Source organism: Crocuta crocuta, unplaced genomic scaffold, assembly GCF_008692635.1.
Source record: "Crocuta crocuta isolate KB4526 unplaced genomic scaffold, BGI_CrCroc_1.0 scaffold675, whole genome shotgun sequence".
Taxonomy (NCBI): domain Eukaryota; kingdom Metazoa; phylum Chordata; class Mammalia; order Carnivora; family Hyaenidae; genus Crocuta; species Crocuta crocuta.
In genome coordinates this window covers 876,522-899,357 of record NW_027528796.1, presented here as the reverse complement: position 1 = coordinate 899,357, position 22,836 = coordinate 876,522, and the positions used below count along the sequence as shown (strand labels likewise).

At 49.2% G+C, this 22,836-nt stretch overlaps 1 protein-coding gene across 14 annotated transcripts in view; it reads left to right on the top strand.

The window, feature by feature from the left end:
- Positions 1–22,836, top strand: part of PCBP3 (poly(rC) binding protein 3) — a 258,218-nt gene that overhangs the window by 180,161 nt on the left and 55,221 nt on the right. For 11 of the 14 annotated variants that reach the window (XM_077755404.1, XM_077755403.1, XM_077755402.1 and 8 more), the window contains one exon: positions 15,676–15,804. In XM_077755404.1, coding sequence (XP_077611530.1) covers positions 15,795–15,804 — 10 coding nt within the window. In that variant the 5' untranslated portion in view covers positions 15,676–15,794. Of the gene's footprint in view, positions 1–15,675; positions 15,819–19,760; positions 19,855–22,836 lie in introns of all 14 variants that reach the window. The other 3 variants (XM_077755398.1, XM_077755399.1, XM_077755400.1) reach the window with 3 other exon arrangements.

Here is a 22,836-nt window from a genome sequence, read left to right as displayed (position 1 = left end):
TGCCAGGCTTACTCCCTCCTGGGGGCTGTGAGGCTCCCCCCCGTTTACTATCTCACCTCTTCTCCTACTTTATTAGCCTTATCAATTCTTTATCTCTGGCACATGTAATATTTATACATTATTTTGCGTCATTCACCGTTAGTTGCGTCATTCAGTCCTGGTTCTAGAGTTAAATATATCTGCTGCTTGTCACCGTATCTTAGGATGAAATTTCTCCACGTATTTTGTGGTTGGCCGAACCCACTCTAGGTTAGGTTCTTCGCAGGAGATATTCCAGACGTTCTTCACCAGGAAGCCATCCCCCGTGTTCCTGCACACGCATGTCTTTTTATCTGTGGCCTTTACAGTGCAAGTGTCATTTAGCTGCATAAATGGTTTCGTTTATATTGTTTTCACTTTAGTGTCTTGAAAAGGTTGCTGTTGAGAAGGCTGACCTCCCTCCGGCGTTCTTTTCATTCTAAGCACAAGGGACCTTTTGCTGTGGATGCCCCCCAAAGACTTCATCTCTGACACCTCATCGTTTTTCTGACGTGCGCCTTGCTGCTGATTGCGCAGGCCTGAGTTTTCAGGAACACTGTGTGCCCAGTCACGAAGTGGAGTCAGGTTCCCTCATTTCTGGAGGCGCTTTTGGAATGTACACATGTGTGCATGGCGATGCAGCGAGTTGCACGTGCACAGACAACGCGTACGCTGGCTCTCTCTTGCCCGTGTGTTGTGTCTGTCATGTTTTCTTGAATCTTCTTCCTTCCTGCACACTGGTCCCATTTGCTCTCCTTGTTTCTCTGCACTATTTCCTGGGCCTTCTATGCTCTCTGCCCTTCTGCTTCTCACTTTCGGAAAACATTCTAGTTCATTCCTGAGCTCTAACAGCCACTTTTTGGTATTTTGCTGTTTTCTTGTCATTTCACTTTGAGATGTTCTAATTCCGGATGGTTCTCTGTCCAGAAGTGCATAGTGATGTATGTTTCTGAGATTGCTGAGGACTTGGAGCCCTCAGCACTGTTTCCTACACTCCTTCCTGTGTCCTNCTGTTCCCCCTTAGTGTCTGTTTCCTGCAAACATGGTGTATCTGGTGATTCACACGGACCCTGCTGCTGTGTTCTCGCCACATCTACCCCCATTCTTGGAATTTGACAGATTCCTTGACATCTGGTTCTACTGAAGAGGTCTTGGGGGGGTTTCCTTGTTAATCCTGTTGCTGTATCTGGGAATTTTTAAGGAATTTAAAAAATTAAAATAAAAAACTATCCTGTTGCCATGACCGTGGTAGTGAAGTTTTATATGTATTTAAGTCCCAGGAGGCTTGATAAGTAATTAAATAAATAACACATCGTTATTACTGTCCTATGTGGTTGATATTCATTTCCTTATGTGCATATTTTTATAATTTGTATCCTACGGTTTCTTCCTGCAAATCCAGTATTCTGTCTGAGAGCACTTTCCTTCTGCTCGCACAGCACCCTTTATAATTTACTTCGGAGTGGCCCCCTCAGGAAGAAGGTCCCCATTTTCTGATCCTGGAAATGCTTTCAGTCACCTTGACTTGTGAAGGATGATTATATGTCGTAAAGAACTCTGAGTGGATAGTGATTTTCCAGCTAACTTAGTGCTGATTCGGTTCTGTCTGGTGACCCTGGTTACTGTTGAGAAGGAAGCCTTCGCTTTCACTCATTTATTTCTTTGTTTGATGTTAAGATCTCTTCTTTATCTTTGTTTTCTTGAGATTTTCATTATGATGTGACTCGTGTGAGTTCCTCTATAAATCTTGCTTGGGAGTGTGCAGATTTGGGGTCTTTCGCCGGCTCTGTACCTGCAGTCGGAGCCTCTGAGGCAGCCCCTCGCTCCCTCCTCGGAGCCGAGTGGAAGCAGGTCAGCCGCGTGCTCCGCGTGCGCCGCCTCCGTGCCCGCGTTGCCCATCTGCTGCTTTGTGTCGTACGTTTCAGACCATCTCCTGTGGCTTAATTTTCAGCTCGTAAATTCTCCTCAGTCCTACACGTTCTGTTGTTAAACTTACTGAGTTTGAAACGTTAGGTATTGTAGCTTTTTATTTTAGAATTTCTCTGTGCTTGCTTTCAACTCTGCTGTAACATTATTTTTAACTTTTACTTTGAAATAATCAGAGACTCCTAGGAAGTAGCAAAAATAGTACAGTCTCCTAGAACGTTCAGCCAGCGTCTCCCAGTGGTGACGTCTTACATAAGTGTCATACCCTGCCGAAACCGGGAAGATGACCGGGTGCCGTGCTGCTCATGAGACTGCAAACTATTGTTATACAGATTATTCCAGTTTCGCCAGTTTTTACCTGCACTCAGTTGTGTGTGTGTAGTGGTGGTAGGAGGGGTAACAGCAGCAATAGTAGCGGGGACGGTAACAGTATCAGTAGTAACATTAGTCCCCATAGCCGCAGTGGCGGTAACAGAAGTGTAGCAATAGTACTAGCGGTAGTAGCGGGAGGTGGTAGGAGCGGGGCGGCGGCGGCGGCGCTGTAGTGTGGCTACGCCAGCTGCAGGAGCGGCGGCGGTCGTAGTAACAGCAGTAGCAGCGACAGGGGTTGTGACAGCGGGAATGGTAACTGTAGCGGTAGTAACAGCGGTAGTAACAGCGGTAGCCGTGCTTCAGCAGCGGCGGTAGTGGAGTCTGTGCAGCTTTGTCCCCTGCATAGGTTTGCATAACCACCCACAGCCTGGGGCAGAGACCGGCCCCCTTCGCCCAGCGAAGGAACGGCCTGGGGATGCCCTTACATCTTCCGCCTGCCCCGCGCTCCCGTTGCCGTCCCCTGAAATCAGTAATGAGTTTTCAGTCTTTATAATTATGTCATTTCGAAATGTTACATAAATGGAGTCAGACAGTTTGCAACCTTTTAACACTGGCTATTTTCACTCCACACAAGGCCCTGCAGGTCCATCCCCGTTGTCGTGTGTGTGTGTGTGTGTGTGTGTGCGTGCGCCCGCGCGCCTTATTCCTTTTATTACCGGGCAGCGCTCCCTGGTGTGGGCGGACCGCGTCTCACCACCGCCGTAGAAGGACATTCGGGTTGGTTCTGTCCTTGGCTGTTGTAAATAAAGCTGTGGGTCAAGCTCACACACAGGCCTCCGCGTCCGCGCGTTTCTAGGTCTCTGGCATAAACCCCCGGGGGAACAGTCGCTGGCTCTGCAGTGAGTGCATTTTCCATTCTATGAAGAATGGTGTTTCCAGGGCGGCTGTACCATCTCACACCTGCACACAAATGTAGGGACAGCCAGTTTGTACACAGCCTTGCCGGTATTTTGGTACGACCGCTGTCTCAAAGCTGTCCCTATAGGTGTGTAGTGATGATGTGCGCTGTGGTCTCAATTTGTGTTTCCCTAATAGCTAATGATCTGAACAATATTTTCCTGTGCTTATTTTGTATCCATCTATTGGGGATATGTCTGTTCATGACTTTTGATTATTTTCTGATTTTTTTTTAAATCCCACCCATCCCTCCACCCACCTCCTCTCTGGTGACCATCAATTCTCTCTAATTTAGAGTCTGTTTCCTGCTTTGTCTCTCTCTTACTTTTTCCCCTTTGCTTGTTTGTCTTGTTCCTTAAATTCCACATATGAGTAAGATCATATGGTATTTGTCTTTCTCTAACTTATTTCACTTAGCATTATACTCTCTCGCTCCATCCCTGCCGTTGCAAATGGCAAGATTTCACTCTTTTTTATTGCGGGATAATATTCCATTATGTGTACATACCACATCTTCTTATCCATTCGTCAGCTGACGGGCACTTGGGCTGCTTCCTGAGTTTGGCTATTGTAAACAATGCTGCTGTGAATATTGGGGTGCAGGTATCCCTTTGAATTGGTGTTCTGGTATTCTTTGGGAAAATATCCACTAGTGCGATTGCCGGATCATAAGGTAGTTCTATTTTTAACTTTTGGAAGAACCTCCACACTGGAGTGGCTGCACCAGTGTGCATTTTCACCAGCAGTGCACACGTGTTCCCCTTTCTCCACATCCTGGCCAGCGTCTGTTGTTTCCTGGGTTGTTCATTTTAGCTGTTCTGATAGGTGTGACATGGTGTCTCAGTGTGGTTTTGATTTGTATTTCCCTGATGATGAGTGACACTGAGCATCTTTTCACGTGTCTGTTGGCCATCTGGATATCTTCTTTGGAAAAGTGTTTATTCATGTCTTCTGCCCATTTCTTCACTGGATTATTTGTTTTTGGGGTGTTGAGTTTGATAAGTCCCTTATAGATTTTGGATACTAACCCTTTATCCAATATGTCATCTGCAAAGATCTTCTCCTATTCTGTAGGTTGCCTTTTAGCTTTGTTGATTGTTTCCTTCACTGTGCAGAAACTTTTTATTTTGATGTAATCAGTAACTTAATTTTGGTTTTGTTTCCCTTGCCTCACGGGACGTATCTAGAAAAATGTTATTATGGCTGATGTTAGAGAAGTTACTGCCTATGTTCTCTCCTAGGCTTTTTTGGTTTCAGATCTCACATTTAGGTCTTTAATCCATTTTGAATTGATTTTGGTGTCTGGTATAAGAAAGTGGTCTAATTGCATTCTTTTGCATGTTTCTCTTTTTTTAACTTTTTAAAAATTGTTTATTGTCAAGTTGGTTTCCATATAACACCCAGTGCTTATCCCCACAAGTGACCTCCATGCCCATCACCCCCCTTCCTCTCCCCCCTCACCCCCATCAGCCCTCAGTTTGTTCTCGGCATTCAAGAGTCTCTCATGGTTTGTTGCTGTCCAGTTTTCCCAACACCATTTGTTGAAGAGACTAGCCTTTTTCCATTGGCATATTCTTTCCTGCTTTGTTGAAGATTAATTGACCATATAGGTTCATTTCTGGGTTTTCTATTCTGTTCTATTGATCTATGTATGGTATGGTATGCCAATACCATACTGTTTTGACGACTACAGCTTTGTAATATAACTTAAAATCCAGAATTGTGATGCCTCCAGCTTTGCTTTTCTTTTTAAAGATTACTTTGGTTATTCGGGTTTTTTTGTGGTTCCATACAAATTTTAGGATTGTTTGTTCTTGTTCTGTGAAAAATACTATTGGTATTTTGATGGGGATTGCATTAAATGTATAGATTGCTTTCAATAGTATAGACATTTTAAGAATATTTGTTCTTCCGGTGTGCCTGAGTGGCTCACTCGGTTTAGTGTCCAACTTTGGCTCAGGTCTTGATCTCACGGTTCGTGGGTTTGAGCCCCATGTCGGGCTCTGTGCTGACAGCTCAGAGCCTGGAGCTTGTTTCAGATTCTGTGCCCCCTCTCTCTCTGACCCTCCCCTGCTCACGCTGTCTCTCTCTGTCTCTCAGAAATAAATGAAACATTAAAAAATTTTAAAGAAAAGAGTATTTGTTCTTCCAATACATAAGCATGGAATGTTTTTCCATTTCTTTGTGTCTTCTTCAATTTCTTTCATCCGTGTTCTATAGTTTCCAGAGTACAGGTCTTTCACCTCTTTGGTTAGGTTTATTCTTAGGTATCTTATTTTTGGTGCAGTTGTAAATGAGATTGTTTTCTGAATTTCTCTTTCTGCTGCTTCCTGAGTGATGTATAGAAATGCAACATATTTATGTACATTGATTTTATATCCTATGACTTAACTGAATTCATTTAGCAGTTGTAGGGTTGGTTTTTGTTTGTTTATTTGTTTTTGTTTTGTTGTTTTGTTTTGTCTTGGGGTTTTTTTGGTGGAGTCTTTTGGGTTTTCTGTATGTAGTATCATGCATCCGCAAGTAGTGAAAGTTTGACTTCTTCCTTAGCAATTTGGATGCCTTTTATTTCTTCTTGTTGTCTGGTTGCTATTGTTAGAACTTCCAGTACTGTGTTGAACAATGGAGGTGAGAGTCGACATCCGTGTTGCGCTCCTGACCTTAGGACTCTCAGTTCTTCCCCACTGAGGATGATGTTAGCTGTGGGTTTTTCCATAGATGACCTTTATTATGTTCCCTCTAGACCTACTTTGTTGAGGGTTTTTATCATGAATAGATGTACTTTGTCAGTGCTTTCTCTGTGTCTATGAAAATGACTATATGGTTCTTACCCTTTCTCTTATTGGGATGATATATCACATTAATTGAGTTGCAAATACTGAACCACCTTTGCAACCCAGGAATAAATTCCACCTAATTGTAGTGAGTGACTTTTTAAAGATATCATTGAATTTGGTTTGTTAGTATTTTATTAAGAGTTTTTACATCTATGTTCAACAGGGACCTTGGCTTATAGTTCTCTTTTTGAGTGGTCTCTTTATCTGGTTTTGGTATCAGGGTAATGCTGGCCTCATAGAATGAATTTGGAAGTTTCCCTTCCTTTTCTATTTTTTGGAATAGTTTGAGAAGAATAAGTATTAACTCTCCTTTAAATGTTTGGTAAGATGTCCTATGAAGCCATCTGGTCCTGGAATTTTGTTTGTTGCGGGGTGAGGTTGTTTGTTTGTTTGTTTTGGAGAGAGAGAGAGAATGCACACACATGCATGCATGTGGGGGTGGCAGAGAGTGGGAGAGGGTGAGGATGATCCCAAGCCCCATCATGGGGCTCGATCCCATGACCGTGAGATCATGACCTGAGCCAAAATCAAGATTTGACGCTTAACTGGCTTTTCTTTTCTTTTCTTTCTTTTCTTTTCTTTTCTTTTCTTTTCTTTTCTTTTCTTTTCTTTTCTTTTCTTTTCTTTTCTTTTCTTTCCTTTCCTTTCCTTTCCTTTTCTTTTCTTTTCTTTCTGACTCGGTTTCTTTACTGGTTATGGGTCTGATCATGTTTCCTATTTCTTCCTGTTTCAGTTTTGGTAGTTTATATATTTTTAGGAGTTTATCTGTTTCTTCCAGTTGTCCAGTTTGTTGGCATATAGTTTTTCATAATATTCTCTCTTTGTATTTCTATGGCGTTGGTTATGATTTTATTTATCTGAGTCTCTTCTCTTTTTTCTTGGTATATCTGGCCAGAGGTTTATCAATTTTATTGATTTCTTTTCAAAGAAACAACTCCTGGTTTCATTGATCTGTTCTATTGTTTTTTTAGTTTCTGCATCGTTTATTTCTGCTCTGATCTTTGTTATGTCCTTCCTTCTGCTGGTGTTAGGTTTTCTTTGTTGTTGTTTTTCTAGTTCCTTTAGGTGCAAGGTTAGATTATTTGAAATTTTTCTTGTTTCTTGGGGTAGACCTGTATTGCCATTTTCTAATTGATTTTTTAAAAATGTTATTTTTGAGTTTTGAGTATGCTTTATATATTCTGTATGCTAGTCTTTTGTTGAATATATGGTTTTCAAATATTTTTCTCTGAGTTTAGAACTTGTCTTTTTATTCTCATAATCGGGGATTTTACATCGCAAAAGGTTTTAATTTTCATGAAGTCCAATTTATTGAGTTTTGCTTTCATAGACTATGCCTTCTGTGTCAGGCCTAAGAATTCTGCTCACCTTAGATTCTGAAGATTTTTCTCCTGTGTTTTTTTTTTCCCAAAAGTTTTGGTTTCTTGTTTTATTTCTAAATCTGTGATCCATTTTGAGTTAATGTCTGTGTGAAGTGTGAGACCTAGATGGATGTTCATTTTATTGCTTGTCCGGGTGTCCCAGGGCCATTTGTTGAAAAGACCACCTTTTCTCTGTTGCATTGTTCCCCACCTCGTCAGAAGCCAGCTGGGCACATTTGGATGGGTTTATATCTAGGTTCCCTATTCTATTTTGTGGGTCCATACTATTTTGAATACTGTACCAAGTAAGACTTATTATCGCATTGAGTGATTCTTTTTGCTTTATTCTTTTTAATCCAAGATTTAAAAAAAAATTTTTTAATGTTTATTTTTGAAAGCAGGAGAGACAGAATGCAAGCGGGGGAGGAGCAGAGAGAGGGAGACACAGAATCTGAAGCAGCTCCAGGCTCTGAGCTGTCAGCACAGAGCCTGACGCGGGGCTCAAACACATGAACACACGAACCTTGAGATCATGAGCTGAGCTGAAGTTAGACACTTAACAGACTGAGCCATGAGCCACCCAGGCGCCCCTCTTACAAGATTTTTAAAGCTACTCTAGGGTCTGCACCTTTCCATGTACATTTTAGAATATGCTTGTCTGTTTCTACAAAAAAGAATTTAGGTTTTTTAAAATTTATTTCATCATCATTTCACAGTTCTCAGCATACTGATGCTATACATGTTGAGTGTATTACTAAGTATTTCATTTTATTTGAAATGATTTTAAATGATACTGTGTTTTAAATTTTGCTTTACGTGGGTTCACTTCATATCTAGAAATGCAGTTGATTTCTGTGTTTTACCCTTATATTCTGCCTTTCTGAACTCACTTATTAGTGCTTGGGGGTTTGTTCTATCTTGTAGATTCCTAGAGATTTTCTAGGTAGAAAATTACCATCTGCAAAGTGATAGTTTTATTTCTTCTTTTCCAGTCTATATGTCTCTGGTTTGTTGATCTTCCCCGTGGCCGTGGCTGGAACTCCCAGTGTCCACTCCCAGGGGACACTGTCCCTTGTCCCCAGCCGTAGGGTAAAGCATTCAGCCTGTCACCGTTAGCTGTGATGTGAGCTGTCTGTAGATGCTATTTGTCAGGTTTGAGGGAATTTCCCTATATCCTTAATTCACTGGTATTTTTTATGGTGAGGAAGTGTTGAATTTTGTTAAATGCTTTTTATGCATCAATTAAAATGACCATACGGTTTTTATGCTTTAGTTTATAAATATGGTGGATTATATTGATTGATTTTTTTAATATGGAGCTGGCTGTGCCTACCTGGGTGAATCTTGCTTGGCCATGGTGTGCAAACCTTCTGTGCATTGCTGGATTCATTTTGCCAGTTACAAAAAATTCTTTTCGTTTATTCGTGGCTGTGTTCATAAGGCAAATTGCTCTATAAATTTCTTTTTCTGTACTGTCTTTATCCCTGGTTTTCACATTGGGGTGACAGTAGCCTCAAGAAATGAGCTGGGGAGATTCTCCTTCTGTTTTCTCTACAAGACTAAGGTTGGTGCTCATTCTTCTTTAATGTTAAGATTCTCCAGTGAAACCATCTGGGCCTGGAGATTTCTTTTTCGGGAGATTTTTATTACAAATTCAGTTTCTTTAATGGTGATAGAGATATTGAGGTTGACTGTTTCATTCTGCCTGATTTTTGGTAGTTTGTTGGTTGGTCTGTTTCTTTGTGAAGTTGCGGAGACTCGGTGCAGGCATGGTCGTAAATGCCCACGAAACATTGTTACAGCGGCTGCTTTGAAATCCTGTCCCAGGATTCAGACACCTCTGTCGTCTCCGTGTTGAGCATTTGTTGATTTTCTTTTCTTTTTCATGTTGAGATTTTCCTAGTTTCTGGAACCGTAAATGATTTCTATTTGTATCCTGGAAGCGTTGGTTATAGTGTTAGGATGTTCTATATCTAATATGTCTCTCTTGTCTTACATAAATCTCAGGCCTCTGCTGACCCCGTGTGGGGAGCCTTGTTCACAACAGACCAGAGTGGAGGTCCAGGCCCCTCCCTCCGTCTCCCTGGTACCTGGGCAGAGGGAAGGTGCCTTGACCCTACGGGTAGGAGTGGGAGTCTAGGTGTCCCGTTGGGGCCAGGGGTGTGTGTGTGTGTGTGTGTGTGTGTGTGTGTGTTTCCTGTCGTCGCCGCCGCCTGCCGCCTGCCATAGGGCAGTTATTGTCTGAAGCTTTGTGGCTCGCTGGCCTTCCTGTCCCCGTCCTTGCCAAGAGGGAGGGCAGACTTTACTTGTTTGTCTGTGCCCTTGGGTATTGTCAGGTTGCAGGCTTTTCCAGGCACCCCAATTTGGAATCCATAGGAGGGAAACAAATGAAGTGCCGAGCTCACTGCTGTGTCACTCTTCAAGTCCTGAGCCCCCGAGCCGGCCGGCCTTCTTCTCTCCTCTTCCCCAGGCTTTCTTTTTTTTTTTTTTTTTTTTTTAATGTTTTATTTATTTCTGGGAGAGAGAGAGACAGCATGAGCAGGGGAGGGTCAGAGAGAGAGGGAGTCACAGACTGAAACAGGCTCCAGGCTCTGAGCTGACAGTCAGCACAGAGCCCGACGCGGGGCTTGAACCCACGAACCACGAGATCATGACCTAAGCGAAAGTCCGACGCTTAACCGACTAAGCCACCCAGGCGCCCCTTCCCCAGGCTTTCTTGGGTTTGTTTCATGTTTACTGTCCAGGGGTTTTAGTCGGACTCAGCAGGAAGAATGGGGAGCGCTGCGTCCGCGCCGTCAGGTCCAGAACCAGAGGCCCCTCCTCCTCGCAGCCAGTACCGGCTGGGCCTTCGCCGTTACTTTCCTTTATCAATGTCATCAGAGGACTCTGTAGTTTTAGACCTTTTTTAAAGAACTAAAATTTATCTTTGTTCATTTTCTCAATTGATTCATATCTTGTCTTAACTTCTAATCTATTCTTTGTTGTTACCTTCTGGGTACTTTGTTTTTTTCTAAACTTTTTAATATTTATTTTATTTATTTTGAGAGAGAGCGTGAGAGAGAGAGCAGGGAAGGGGCAGAGATAGAGGGAGAGAGAGAGAATCCCAAGGAGGCTCTGTGCTGACATGGGGCTCAAACTCATGAACCAGGAGATCATGACCTGAGCTGAAATCAAGAGTGAGATGCTTAACCAACTGAGCCACCCAGGTGCCCCTCCTATTTTCTAAATTAAGTTGGATTTTTTACTCACTAATGTTTGACCTCCCTTTACTCCTAATATAGGGTTTTAAGGCCCAAGTTTTTTCCCTAAATTTTACTGTAGCCACTTGCCACAAAGTTTGATATGCTGCGAATTTATTGGTCTAATTACTTTCTACCATTATGTCACTCCGTCCATTTCTTATTTAGAAGGGTTTTTTTAACATTAGGTCAGAGTTATTATCAAGTTATCCTTTGCTAGTGATTTCTAATGTAATTGCCTAGTGGGTGGAGAGCATAGGCTGTTGATTCCATGTATTCAAAATTTGTTGAAACTTGCCCCATGAGTTAGAGCATGGCCACATTTTGTTTTGTTCCCCGAGAGGGGAGAACGCACAGCCTCCCGGCTCAGGGTGCAGACTGGCACAGCCTCGGAGTGTGGGGCACAGGCTCAGAGCTTGGGCACGGACTGGTACAGCCTCTGAGCACAGGGCACAGCCTCGGAGTGCGGGGCACAGGCTCGGAGCTTGGGCACGGACTGGTACAGCCTCTGAGCACAGGGCACAGCCTCGGAGCATGGGGCCCAGCCTCGGAGTGCGGGGCACAGCCTCGGAGTGTGGGGCACAGGCTCAGAGCTTGGGCACGGACTGGCACAGCCTCGGAGCGCGGGGCACAGCCTCGGAGTGCGGGCACGGACTGGTACAGCCTCTGAGCACAGGGCACAGCCTCGGAGCACGGGGCCCAGCCTCGGAGCAGAGGGCGCGGACTGGCACAGCCTCCGGGCGTGGGGCGCGGGTGGCAGGCACACGCAGCGCGAGTCTGTGTCCTGTGCTCTGCGTCCCTACCGTGACCTCATCGGATCTGGGCGCAGCTGCCGGGGCTGCTCCTGGCCGGGGCGCTGGCACCTCCCACCAGGCAGTTTGCGGGTCTGGCTTGGGTTCCCAGTCAGACTGAACCCCAAGTTCTGGGCCCTCCTGGGTCTGAGGGCTTCTTCTCTCACGTGGACGCTTACCTTCTCCCTGGGCTGCGTTGTGGCCGAGCCTCCGCAGCCGCTCCTGTCCCTCTTCCCTCCAGCCTGTGGCCCACAGAGAGCCAGGCTTCTCTGGGAACATAGCAGGGCCTCTCGTTTCCGTCCCAGCCCGCGCACAGCCCCGTCTTCCCCAGACACCCGCCCCCCACTCTTTCGGTGGCCTCCACCCCCTCCCGGCATGGTTCCTGGGGAGTCCTCCACTCCCCCACCCCGCGCCGTCCCCTCCTCACCCTCTCCCGCACTCTCGAGCTCTGGCAAGAGGACAGCATGGAGGAGGCCGGCGGGCAGGGAGGAAGGGAGGAGAGCACCTCGCCTCCCAGGAGTCTGACGTTCACCTTCTGGAGAAGCCCAGTCCCTTCTCTGAGCGCAGATGGCAGCGTGCGCTGCTTAGGCCGCGCGTGCGTGTGTGTGCGAGCGTGAGTGTGTGTGCACGTGGGGGGTGCGGCTGAACGGGCTGCTGCNGGCCCTCACCGCCTCCCCGGCTCCCTCCCCTCCCCACACCAAGCTGTTTCCTCCCCGAATTCCCCTAGATTCCCGGGTGTAGCTGCACAGCACACTTGCTGTCCCGGCTCCCTGAGTGCTGTGACGTTGGAAGAAGTGGGTCACTGCACAAACGGGTCTGTTTGTCACCCTCTTCGGAGATTTCCCGTCCCCCTGCGTTTCTTCCCAACCTAGGGATTTTCAGGGCCCTGTGCCTTGAAGAGCCCAGCTCTCTTGAGAATTGCAGATGGAATGTCCTTTGGCTAAAGGTCACTAATTTCTGGTTTCATTGCACTGTGCCTGGAGACGCTGTCTCTGGTTGGGGCCCTTGTGCCTTACCCCTCCGCCATCACGCTGCCTGCTCCAATTCCGGAGCCGTGGGGGAGGGGCTGCCGCCCTCCTTCTATCTGTTTCCCCCCGTTTTTATCTGGCACCTCACTGTCTCAAGAACCACTTGTGGTTGAGTCTGTGTCCCCAACAGCCCCCTCTGCAGGGGGACACGTCCAGTTGTCCGTGAAGGAGGGTTTCCGGGGGCCCGATGCCTCCTTCCAGAAAAGTTTGATGATTGCCCTCGTTTTTATACCTGCCTCCAGCTCCACCTCTGTAGCCACGATTTACCTGTGGAGCCGTTCTAGAACCCGTGCCTGAATTCCTGATGGCTCCAGTTTCAGTTTTCTTGGCTTCGCCAGATTATTTACTGAGTTTTCATCCACTTTCCAGATCCCAGTGTCGTGTTGGCAACTCACGCTGGCTGTCCTCTCTCCTCCTGATTTTTCAGTCCTTAGGAGTTTGTGCCTTTTTATTTTGTGTCGTGTAGGTGTGCTTTCTGTGAGAGCCAGGTAATCGTGTTAGTTCTGCATGTTTCATGAGAGTTTTCCTTCACTGATTTTAAAAAAAACTTTTGAGTCTATATTGCCTTTTTTTAATTGAATGTAGTTCACATATCATAAAATCCATACTGTGAAAGTGTACATTTTAGCAGCTTCCAGTACATTCACAAGGTGCACGGCCATCACCGCTAAGTACTGTGCATTCATCACCCCAGAGGAAGCCGCGTACACATCTCTAGTCACATGGCTGGCCCTGTGCCTCTTTCCTCAGCCCGAGGTCTACGCCCCGTCTCCGTGGACCTGCCTGCTCCGGACACCTCATCTGCGTGGCGTTGTCCAGGGCGTGGCTTTCTGTGTCCGGCTCCTCTCGCTCAGCATCGTGTTTCCCAGGCTCACCCACGTTGCGTTACGGAGGCTTCATTCCGTTTTTCTGTGGCTTAATGATAGTCCGTCGTGTGGATAGACCGCATTTTGTCGATCCATCAGTTCACTGATGAGCATCTGGGCTGCTGCCACTCTGGCTGTTGTGAATCTTGCTGCCGTGCACATTCATGCACCCGCTTGTGTGGGAACATGTTTTCATCGCTCATGTGGGGACACTTAGGAGTGGAACCGCTAGGTCACACAGTAACTCTGTGCTTAACTTTTTGAGGACCTGCCAGACTGTTTAACATGGCTGCACCACTTCCTGCTTCCACCAGCATTGCACGAAGGGTCCGGTGTCTCCACATCTTGGCTGACACTTGTAATTTCCTGTTTTCCCTCCTCCTCCTCCCCCTTCCCCTCCTCCTCCCCCCTCCTCATTATTATTGATATCATCACTGCTGTTACTCTTATTACTGGCACTGCTGTCCCAGTGGGTGTGAAGTGGATCTCACTGTGGTTTTCATTTTGCATTTTCCTAATGACTAATGAAGTCGGACGTCTTTTCAGGTGCTGATTTGGCCATTAGTCCATCTACCTTAGAGAAATACATATTCAGATCCTTTGCGCATGAAAAAAATGTATTTATTGTTGAGTTGCAGGAGCTGTCCGTGGTCTGGACATTCATCTCTTCTCAGATACATGATTTGCAAGCATTTCCTCCTGTTCTGCTGCTTGTTTTTTCTCTCTCTCGTTAGTCCCCTTTCATGCACAAAAGTTCTTCATTTTGGTGGAGTCCAATTTATCTGTGTTTTGTCATCGTTGCCTGTGCTTTTGATGTTGTGATCACACCTGGGATTGCCAAATCCAATGTCATAAAGATTTTTCCCAAGGTTTTCTTCTAAGCGTTTGTAGTTTTAGCTCCTAAGCCTAGGTCTTTGGTCCATTTTGACTCAATGACTCAATGTGTTGTGAGGTCCGTTCTTCGCATATGGGCGTCCAGTTGTCCCCGTGCCACATGTTTCGAAGACCATTGTTTCCCCATTGAGTTGTCACGGCCTCCCTGTTCACATACTTCCATTGCTTTCTGCTGAATTCCCACTGACTGACCTTAAGACCTAACTCAGGGGCACCTGCATGGCTCAGTCCATTGAGCAGCTTGATATCAGCTCAGGTCATGATCTCACGGTTTAGGAGTTCAAGCCCCGTGTCAGGCTCTGCACTGACAGTGTGAAGCCTGCTTGGGATTCTCTCTCCCCTCTCTCGCTGCCTTTTCCCCACTTGTGCTCTCTCTATCTCTCTCTCAAAATAAAACCTTAAAAAAAAAGACCTAACTCAGCAAGGGATGGCCTTTCCAGCCCTCCAGCCAATAGCACACGGAACCTTCTCTTGCACTTGTGTGACTGTCATCCTGACTGAGGCACTGTCAGAAGACACGGGTTCCTATTCAAAAGCACCTTCCATGAAATTTCCTGGCCTTTGGTGTTTTCTAGTTTGTTTCCTTTTGAACCTCTATGTTGTACACAGATAAGACCTTTGAGCTTGGAAGAAAGTCACTCAGCACTGTGGTTTATTAACTAAAGTGGTTACCTGATTGACTTAGAGAAACTGAGAGAAAAGCAAAGACCTTGATCATAGGTTTCTGATTAATTTTGGTGTTATGACCTCACAATTCCAAGTGTTGGATGCTGTTGTAAATAAGCCTTTTCCAATGTTTATCACAATAATTCAGGGAGGTCAAAATATACACCTATGGGATAGAATTATAACACAGCAAAGAGGAGTAAGTGTGAAAATAGCTACTTGTGACTGGGGATGAGATTCCCAGTTGGGCAATCAAAGTGAATTCAAAAAGTAAAAAATTAGGAAACTTAGGCCCAGGTGAAACTGACGCTCTCTGGGAAGCCACTGGTGGCGAGGCAGGCAGGTCTGCCGGCACAGGAGTGTGCGCCCAGACGGGTGTGACCACACTTCCTGTGAGGGTGGAAAGCCAGCAGTGCACTTTCATGAATGTTCTTCCTAAATCAGCATCGGGGGAGGGAGCGGGAGAGAAGGGGACCAAACACTGTGGAAGGCTGACTGCTTCATTTACATGCTCAAGAGTTGGCATAGTTTTACCAAACGGCTTATTTTGGACTTCTCGTTTATACCACGGAAGCCTCCTCACGTTCTGAGCCGCCCCGTGTGGGGCTTCGAAGGCAGCGTTCCCAGGATACCTTCTCGCTGGCGTTTCGCCTCCGTATCCTGCATGTTTAAGACGTGTCTGCGGGTCTGTCAAATGCAAGACACAGTTCTGGGGAAGCTCGCTCCTAATGGGCAAGATCGTGACTGTGCACACTCACGTGCGTGTGTTCTGTGTTTCAGGCAGGTGAGCCCCGGGGCAAGTCGGCCCCGTCAGTCACCGGCGGCAGCTGTGATGCTCTAGGTCACACAGAGACTCTGACTGAACACCCGCTGTCTATGGGCCTGCTCTGACTCCGCTTATGGGGGAAGGTGAGTGGCTGCAGGTATGTTTTGTCACCTGTCTGTCTGTTTCCCGGGACCGCAGGTAACAGGCTCAAACCCCGCCTGGAGAGCAGTGGGGCAGTGCGCGATGGGCCCTCTTCTGTCCGTGATGCGCTGTCCCCGGGGAGCAGTGCCGGGAAGCTTAACCGAGAAAGGCAGGGGCCGTGTGGCCGCGGAGGAAGAGCTTTCCCGGCTGCCCCCGAGTGGGGGTGGGGTTTGGAGAAGCGGTCCAAGCTGAGANTGGGCAGCAACCCTCAGAAATGTGTTCCCCTGAGCATTCCCTGCCTTTACCCCTCCTGGCCCTCCTCCCACCGTCTTGTGAACAATGCTGGGTGGGCCTGTTGTCACTTTGTTTATTTGTGTCAGAAATGAGCGCAAGCCTCGTGCCGGGCCCCCGTGCTGAGCTCTGCACACTAGCCTGGCCTTGCTGACGGCCCCTCCGTGTGTGCGAGCGTGCGGTGCCGTGGGTGTGGATGTGCGTGGGCAGGGGCGTGTGTGCCAGGTGTCAGAGCATGTGTGCATGGGTGCAGGAGCGTGTGTGTGCTTGCACGTGTGTGTGTGTGTGTGTGTGCACTCCAGCACCCTGAGGGCCATATACTCTCTGACCAGCTTCACAGGCTCTGAGCCTGCAGGACCGACTCTCTCTGGCCCCAGAGGGAGGCCTTGGGTTCCTTCCATGGGGCACGTGCCTTGGTTGCCCCCAAGCCAGTGGTAGTTTATTCATCTGTGTGTTGATGTGACACGGGCTTTGCTGAGGCCTCGAGAACACATCCTAGGGTGCTTTGCTGACCCAGAGACACAGAGGTGGCCGTCGAGGATCTGTAAGCCGCGTGATTTTACTCATCCAGATTCCCGACACAAGCATTATGTAGGCTCTGAGTTCATGTGCTTCCCGGGTGGTTGTCAAAGAAACACGTGCCTCTTGCAAACGTCACAAGTTAATAATAAGGGACCCTGGGCTCCTCACTGACTTTCCGAATGTTTTCATTGTTCTCAGTACCAGCTTCTCTCTGCCCTGCCCACGTGTTGTCTGTTTGAATTTTTTGTTTTTTAATTGCAGCTCAGCATTTTAATCCCGTGGTGCTTGACCCAATTCTGTAAGCCTGTGTCCTGTGTCGTTGTGCTCTTTTCTGTTGTTCTTCCCACTGAGGATGGCTAAAACCATTTAACCTTCCAGGTGTCTGGTTGGGCTGAATGTCAGTGACTGGTCACAGTAGACTTGAACTCTGCTGGAGTTGGGTGGGAGCCAGAAGAGAAGCCTCCGTTGTTACCACTGGTGTGTCCCAGGCTGTGGTCAAAAGTGAGGCCAGTTATGCAGACTGGAGCCAGGGCCGACCGGGGTTAACCCTGTGGAGGACAGGCTCTCACCAAGGCTGGGAGCCCAGGGGGCTCACCCAGAGCTGTCTGCCTCCCCGGCAGCGTGTGCGCGGGGGCCCTGCCCTCTGCCTGGCCGCGCTTGCCAGGTACCCACGTGCTAGATGGTCCAGGCATCTGACCCCATGTCAGGCAGACGCGGTGGTGGAATCCATTAATAAAGAAAACACACAGCCATCCAGGAGACGACTGGCCACCAAGCCCAACGCGCCGCAGCGAATGCGAACCCTGATTGCCCACGGCTGGCCCGCCTCCAGAAGGTGTGCTGCGTGCAGGCGGGCTCCAACCCCCCCCACCCCATTTTGATGTGCCCTCCACCCTGAGACTGCCCGAGGTCACATCCTCACTTCTGCCTCTGGCAGCTGGGTGCCCCTGTCCCTTGGTTTCTCTGGACGTCTAGGCTGCACACTCTCTTCTCCTCTGTGGCCCCCATACCCTCAGCTCTTTCTCTGTGGCTGGTGACCCTGGTCCTTCATGTCCCTCCTTGGTACCACTTTCTTTCCATCTGGGCTCTTTCTGCATAAAACAGGCAGGCATGCCCCCTCGGCAGCACACCAGCTCGTCTCTCTGTCCCCCGGACAGAACAGCTGGCCTGGCCATCACCACTTGCTCCCCTTGCATCAGGGTCCAAGGCCTGCCTGGGCCGGACCCCCAGCCAGTGTTCAGTGCCCTCCCCCACCCCGGCTCTCAGCAGCACTTGACGCTGTCGGCCACCTGGTGGGCAAGAGCCAGGTTTCGATGGCCCGAGCCGTATGAGCGGGAGGAAGCCACGTGTGACTGTGCTGCTCTTTCACGTCCGTCAGAGAGTAAGGACTGTCCCACACGGAGACCCGCTGCCTGGTGGGACTTAGCCAGCAGCACCAGACACACGGCAGGGGCCTTGGGGGCTTTCAGCTTGGCCGCTGGTGGTTCACTTCCCGGGGACTCCGTGCTCGGTGGAGCCCTGATGACGGAGCCTGCCTGGGGTGCGTGGAGCACAGGAGCGGCCTCTGTCATGGCCGACTTGTCCCTTTGTGCCGAGCTTCAAGCACATGTGTCCTTCCACCCTGGAATTTTATCTGTAACTATGTCTTCCAAGGAAATAAGAGGGGGCGGAAAGAGGGCCACCCAAAGATTATTGTGAAGACTTCCTTTAATATGACAGCTCAAAACCTGGGAACACAAGCCTTGCAGATGGGTTGCACTCTTCTACATAAAATGTCATGCCTGGGTGGCTCAGTTGGTTGAGCGTCCGACTTCGGCTCAGGTCATGATTTCACGGTTTGTGGGTTCGAGCCGTGCGTCGGGCTCTGTGCTGACAGCTCAGAGCCTGGATCCTGTTTCAGATTCTGTATCTCCCTCTCTCTCTCTGCCCCTCATGCTGTCTCTGTCTCTCAGAAATAAATAAAACATTAAAAAAAAAAAGAATCTGTTTAAAATGTCATGCATGATCAGAATAGTAAGAACGCCCCGGGACTATGATCGCTGTTGTGTAGATTTAAATATATTGACATAAAGATATTTCATATGTGATGTTACATGAGAAGAATGTCACACGAGGATGAATGTGGGTGGTTTGGTCCTGTTTTTGTAAAACTTCAATGACACACACGTCCTAGAGAAAAGTCTGACTCGGCAGATCTCAAAGTGTCCCAGTATCGGGTCATCTCCCTCACTGATGATATGACAGCTTATTTTTGCATAAATGCCTTTCCTATCTTCTTCTGTAATGCGCATCCGATATTTGTGCCATTTTTCATTTTCTTTCCTGTGCTGCACAGTCAGGCTGACTTTGGTCCGTGGGACCTGCACTCCTCACCGCCTGTGTGGCCTTGAAGGCCACGGCCTGTCTTCGTAGCCCGTTCCTCCCTGCGTCTGTGTTTTTATTACGTGTCCGCATCTGATTTCGTGCGAGGTGGTGAGTCACAGCAATAAGTACAAGGTGGACCGAGGGTGACTTTCTCCTGCTCGGTGCCCGTTCAGACGGGCAGACGCACAACCGGCGCGTCACCCGCCACCTCTCACAGGCGAGTCAGCCGCCCCGCCAGTGCCGCCCACGCCGGAGCCCGGCATCAGGACGGCTCTCTGGGACACACGGTGCTCACGCGCTTCCAAGCTCGTGTGTGTGGCTGGCTTTCAGGCCCAGACCTGCAGCTCTAGATTTTTTAAAAAATGGCGAAAGGAGAGAATTGGCGGTTGGCGCTGCCTCGGGCACCTCACCGTGCAGCTCCAGGACCGAGTGTGCCAGCGGGACCGGCTCCGTGCAGGGCCGACCGCCGCAGCGAAGGCTCGGGGCCCGAGAGCCGCGTCCCATCCCTGCGGCCCCGCTCACGCCTCCTTCCCGAGCCGAGCTGCCGCGTCCGTGTCCTGCAGGCGCGCCCGTTTGTGCACTGGCCCCTGTGCGGGGGAAGGAGTCATTGAAATGACAGCACAGCAGTGCCGGGTGCACCCCTCCGACGGAATGAGGGGAGTTGGGCGAAAAGTAGGTCACATGTGCCCGGTCCCATGTCACGCGGTTTCCAACCTGAGGCCAATGGGATTTGTAGCCTCCTTTGGTTAGGACAAAGCCCACTCTGATTTTTCTCCTTTAGCGGTTCATCTTCTCCAGACAAGGAGAGTGACCATCTGTCTGAGAGGCGCATCCAGCCGGCCCCTCCCGACCTCCCAGAGCTGCTTTGTTCCGAGGTAAGGGGTGCTGCGGCCGGGGGAGGCCACTCTGGCCAGGTGTCAAGTAGTGGGGCGCGCACAGGTCGCCGGGGAGGTGTCAGGAGAGCCTGCTGTGGCCAGCGCAGCACTTTCCCTGTGACGGACAAGGTAGAGCCGGTGTCACATCTGCAGTGATTTCAGACGTCCAGGCGAAGATACTCACGTGAGGTCCTGCTTTGATTCTGTGGCTCCTTTGTAGGGATCAAGGTCAACTGTTTAGAACATTGAAGTGTTTGTTAAGACGTAGAAAGATGAACGGTGCGATTTTACAGCTCCCAGTGACTCTGGGGCTAGGCTCAGGAATAGGGCTCCACACACGCTGGCCACCCCACAGTCTCAGTCCCACGCTCTCGGTGCGGCCAGCGGCCAGCGCCTTTGCGTGCGGACATCAGCCTCTGCGCTGAACAGGTGAGCTACTGGCTTCCATTAGCGCGAAAGCACCATGGAATGCACATATCAGAGCCAGGTTAATCCGCGCACACTTTTCGTGCGTGGACAGCATGCACCCTTGGAGTTCTTACTTACAGTGAGAGATGACATCCTTGTCTGGTGTGTGGAGGCTCAGTACGTGTGATTCCTTCGTGACAAAGCAGATGTGGAATGTGTAATCGTTCAAAAGTGTTTGTAAAGCTAATAGGAGTTTTGTAGCTTATAAATGACAAGCAAGTTTCTTAGCTGTCCTGTAAATGACCTGAAATACCCTTTAGCTCAGGGTCCTTCTGACGGGCATATTTTGTCAGGTCGTGAGTGGGCTATAAACTGTGGGCAGTGTCTGTGCAATGGGCTGGCTGCTGAGGCCATATGTACACAAAGACACACTCCTCTTTGGGTTTGCTGGGCGAGGAGCCTTCCAGAACAGTCCTCCAGAAGCAAAGTCATGATGGTATTTGATTTGAGGATGTTCTGCAGGAGAAAAGCTTTTTACCTTTCTGAGAGAAAATATTTAAAATTTGTATTTTCAGCAGCTTTCCAGGACACGTGGGTCCGTGGCTAGGCTCACGGAAGTAGGTGTGGGCCGGGAGGTACTCTGCTGTTAGCTGTAAAACCACCAGGTGTACCCAGGGTGGCAAGGGAAGCTTTCCCTTTGTGAAAGGAGTTCTGCAGCAGACGATGATACCCGTTTCCTTTTGCCCGCAGCCATCAAACAACTCTCATGTAATATTTCTAAAAATCTCTTCTCTATTTTTCAGTCTTGAAGAAAGAGAAATTTTTCTGCTTTTTCTTTAAGATAGGGCAGAAAATTCCAAAGTTTTAAAAAAGATTTTAATGATTTTTGGGTTTTTGTTTTGTTTTGTTTTTTTGGTGGGGAGAGAGAGACAGAGTGTGAGCAGGGGAGGGGCAGAAGGAAAGGGAGACACAGAATCTGAAGCAGCTCCAGGCTCCAAGCTGTCAGCACAGAGCCCGATGTGGGGCTCAAACCCACGAACCGTGAGATCATGATCTGAGCTGAGCCAAAGTCAGACAATTAACCGACTGAGCCACCCAGGCACCCTCTGAAGTTTTTATTATCTGTGATTATAAATGCTTCCTTTATGCTTGGGGAAAGCCCCGTGTACGTGGGCGCCCTATTTAACAGGCTCGTTTTCCCTGCCCTGCTGGTGTGCGTTCCCGTGATGAGGGCGACGTGTGCACACGGTCACCTTGGGTGGGAGTGAGACTCACACACACGAGGGTGATGAGCGTGTACGTTCACGTTAATGAAATTATAAAATCGTACCCTCCCCTCCCTAATTTATCACCTTCAGGAAAAATGAAACAAAACCAGCATCCCCGTTAGGTTATGGGATGTCTATTTTCCCTTACTTACTGGAGGCGAGGATGATTGTTTTTCCAGAAATAGCATAAACGTAACAGTGCAGAAGCAACAAGGCTGTGTCCCTGTGTACTCCTCAGGAGAACATCCTAACACAGCAACAGGGTGCGGCCCTCCAAACCCGGCCACACGCTCCCGCACCGGACAGACCCTTCTCTCTCCCGCCGACCCGGGAGGCGAGCACACAGCGGGCAGGGGGTGTCTCTGCACAGCATGCTCAGCACCTTGGCCTTGACTCACATGCGGACTGAAAGGGCCGCGCTGGCCTTGGGCCTGGCCTGCCTGCAGCGCTTGGTCTGCCCGGGGCGTGTGCCGTCTCTGTGAGGCCCGAACCTGCCGAAGGACGCAGAAACCCACCCAGAGAGCAAGGAAGCCTCAGGGAGGTTTGGGGTCCCACGTGCCCCACAGCTGGAGCGTGTGGAAGGACATCTCCGTTCTGGGTGAGGTGGGGGCTTCGGAGGTCAGGGCACCGAGGACCAGAGCCGTCCGTGAGCAGAGCCCGCGTGTGTGGCGTGCCTGTGGGGGGTCGGGGGGGGCCTGCGCTTCCTTCTCTCAGAGTGTCGGCCGCGTTATTTTAATGAATCGAGCAGTCAGTGGTTCTCGGAGAAGGTCCTGGGCCATCACCAGCACCTAAGAACTCTCCGGAGATGCAGGTTCTCAGGCACCCCTGCCCTGGCCGTCTGTCTGGACCCTGGGTGAGCCGGAATGCAGACACACATGTGGGTGGGGGAGCCGCGGGGACCAAGCACACGCGGCACCACTGGTGCAGTGAGTGGCCCGCGGGCGCGGCCAGATCGGAGGCCGAGAGTGTCCTGGCCGAGTGCCCGTGCTGTAGAGCGTGGGGGTCTCATGATCTGTCGGGTCAGACAGGAGCCAGACCTGCCTGTGGGGAGCCCCTCAGTGCGGCTTCCGGCTTTACGTGGTGTGCGAGCCTGGCGTGCAGGTGCGTCCTGTGCGGAGGTCCTACGGGGCCCGTGGTGTCCGTGCCCTGGCTGAGCCGCAGGACCCCACTGCCACACAGAGGCCTCGGGCCCTCACCACACCCTCACCTGCCGGCTGGCCAGGGGCCCCAGGAGCCACTGTCCTGGCCAGCACCTCCGGGGGCCTGGCCGGAGGCGGGGGACGAGCTCCAGAGACACCGAGGATGG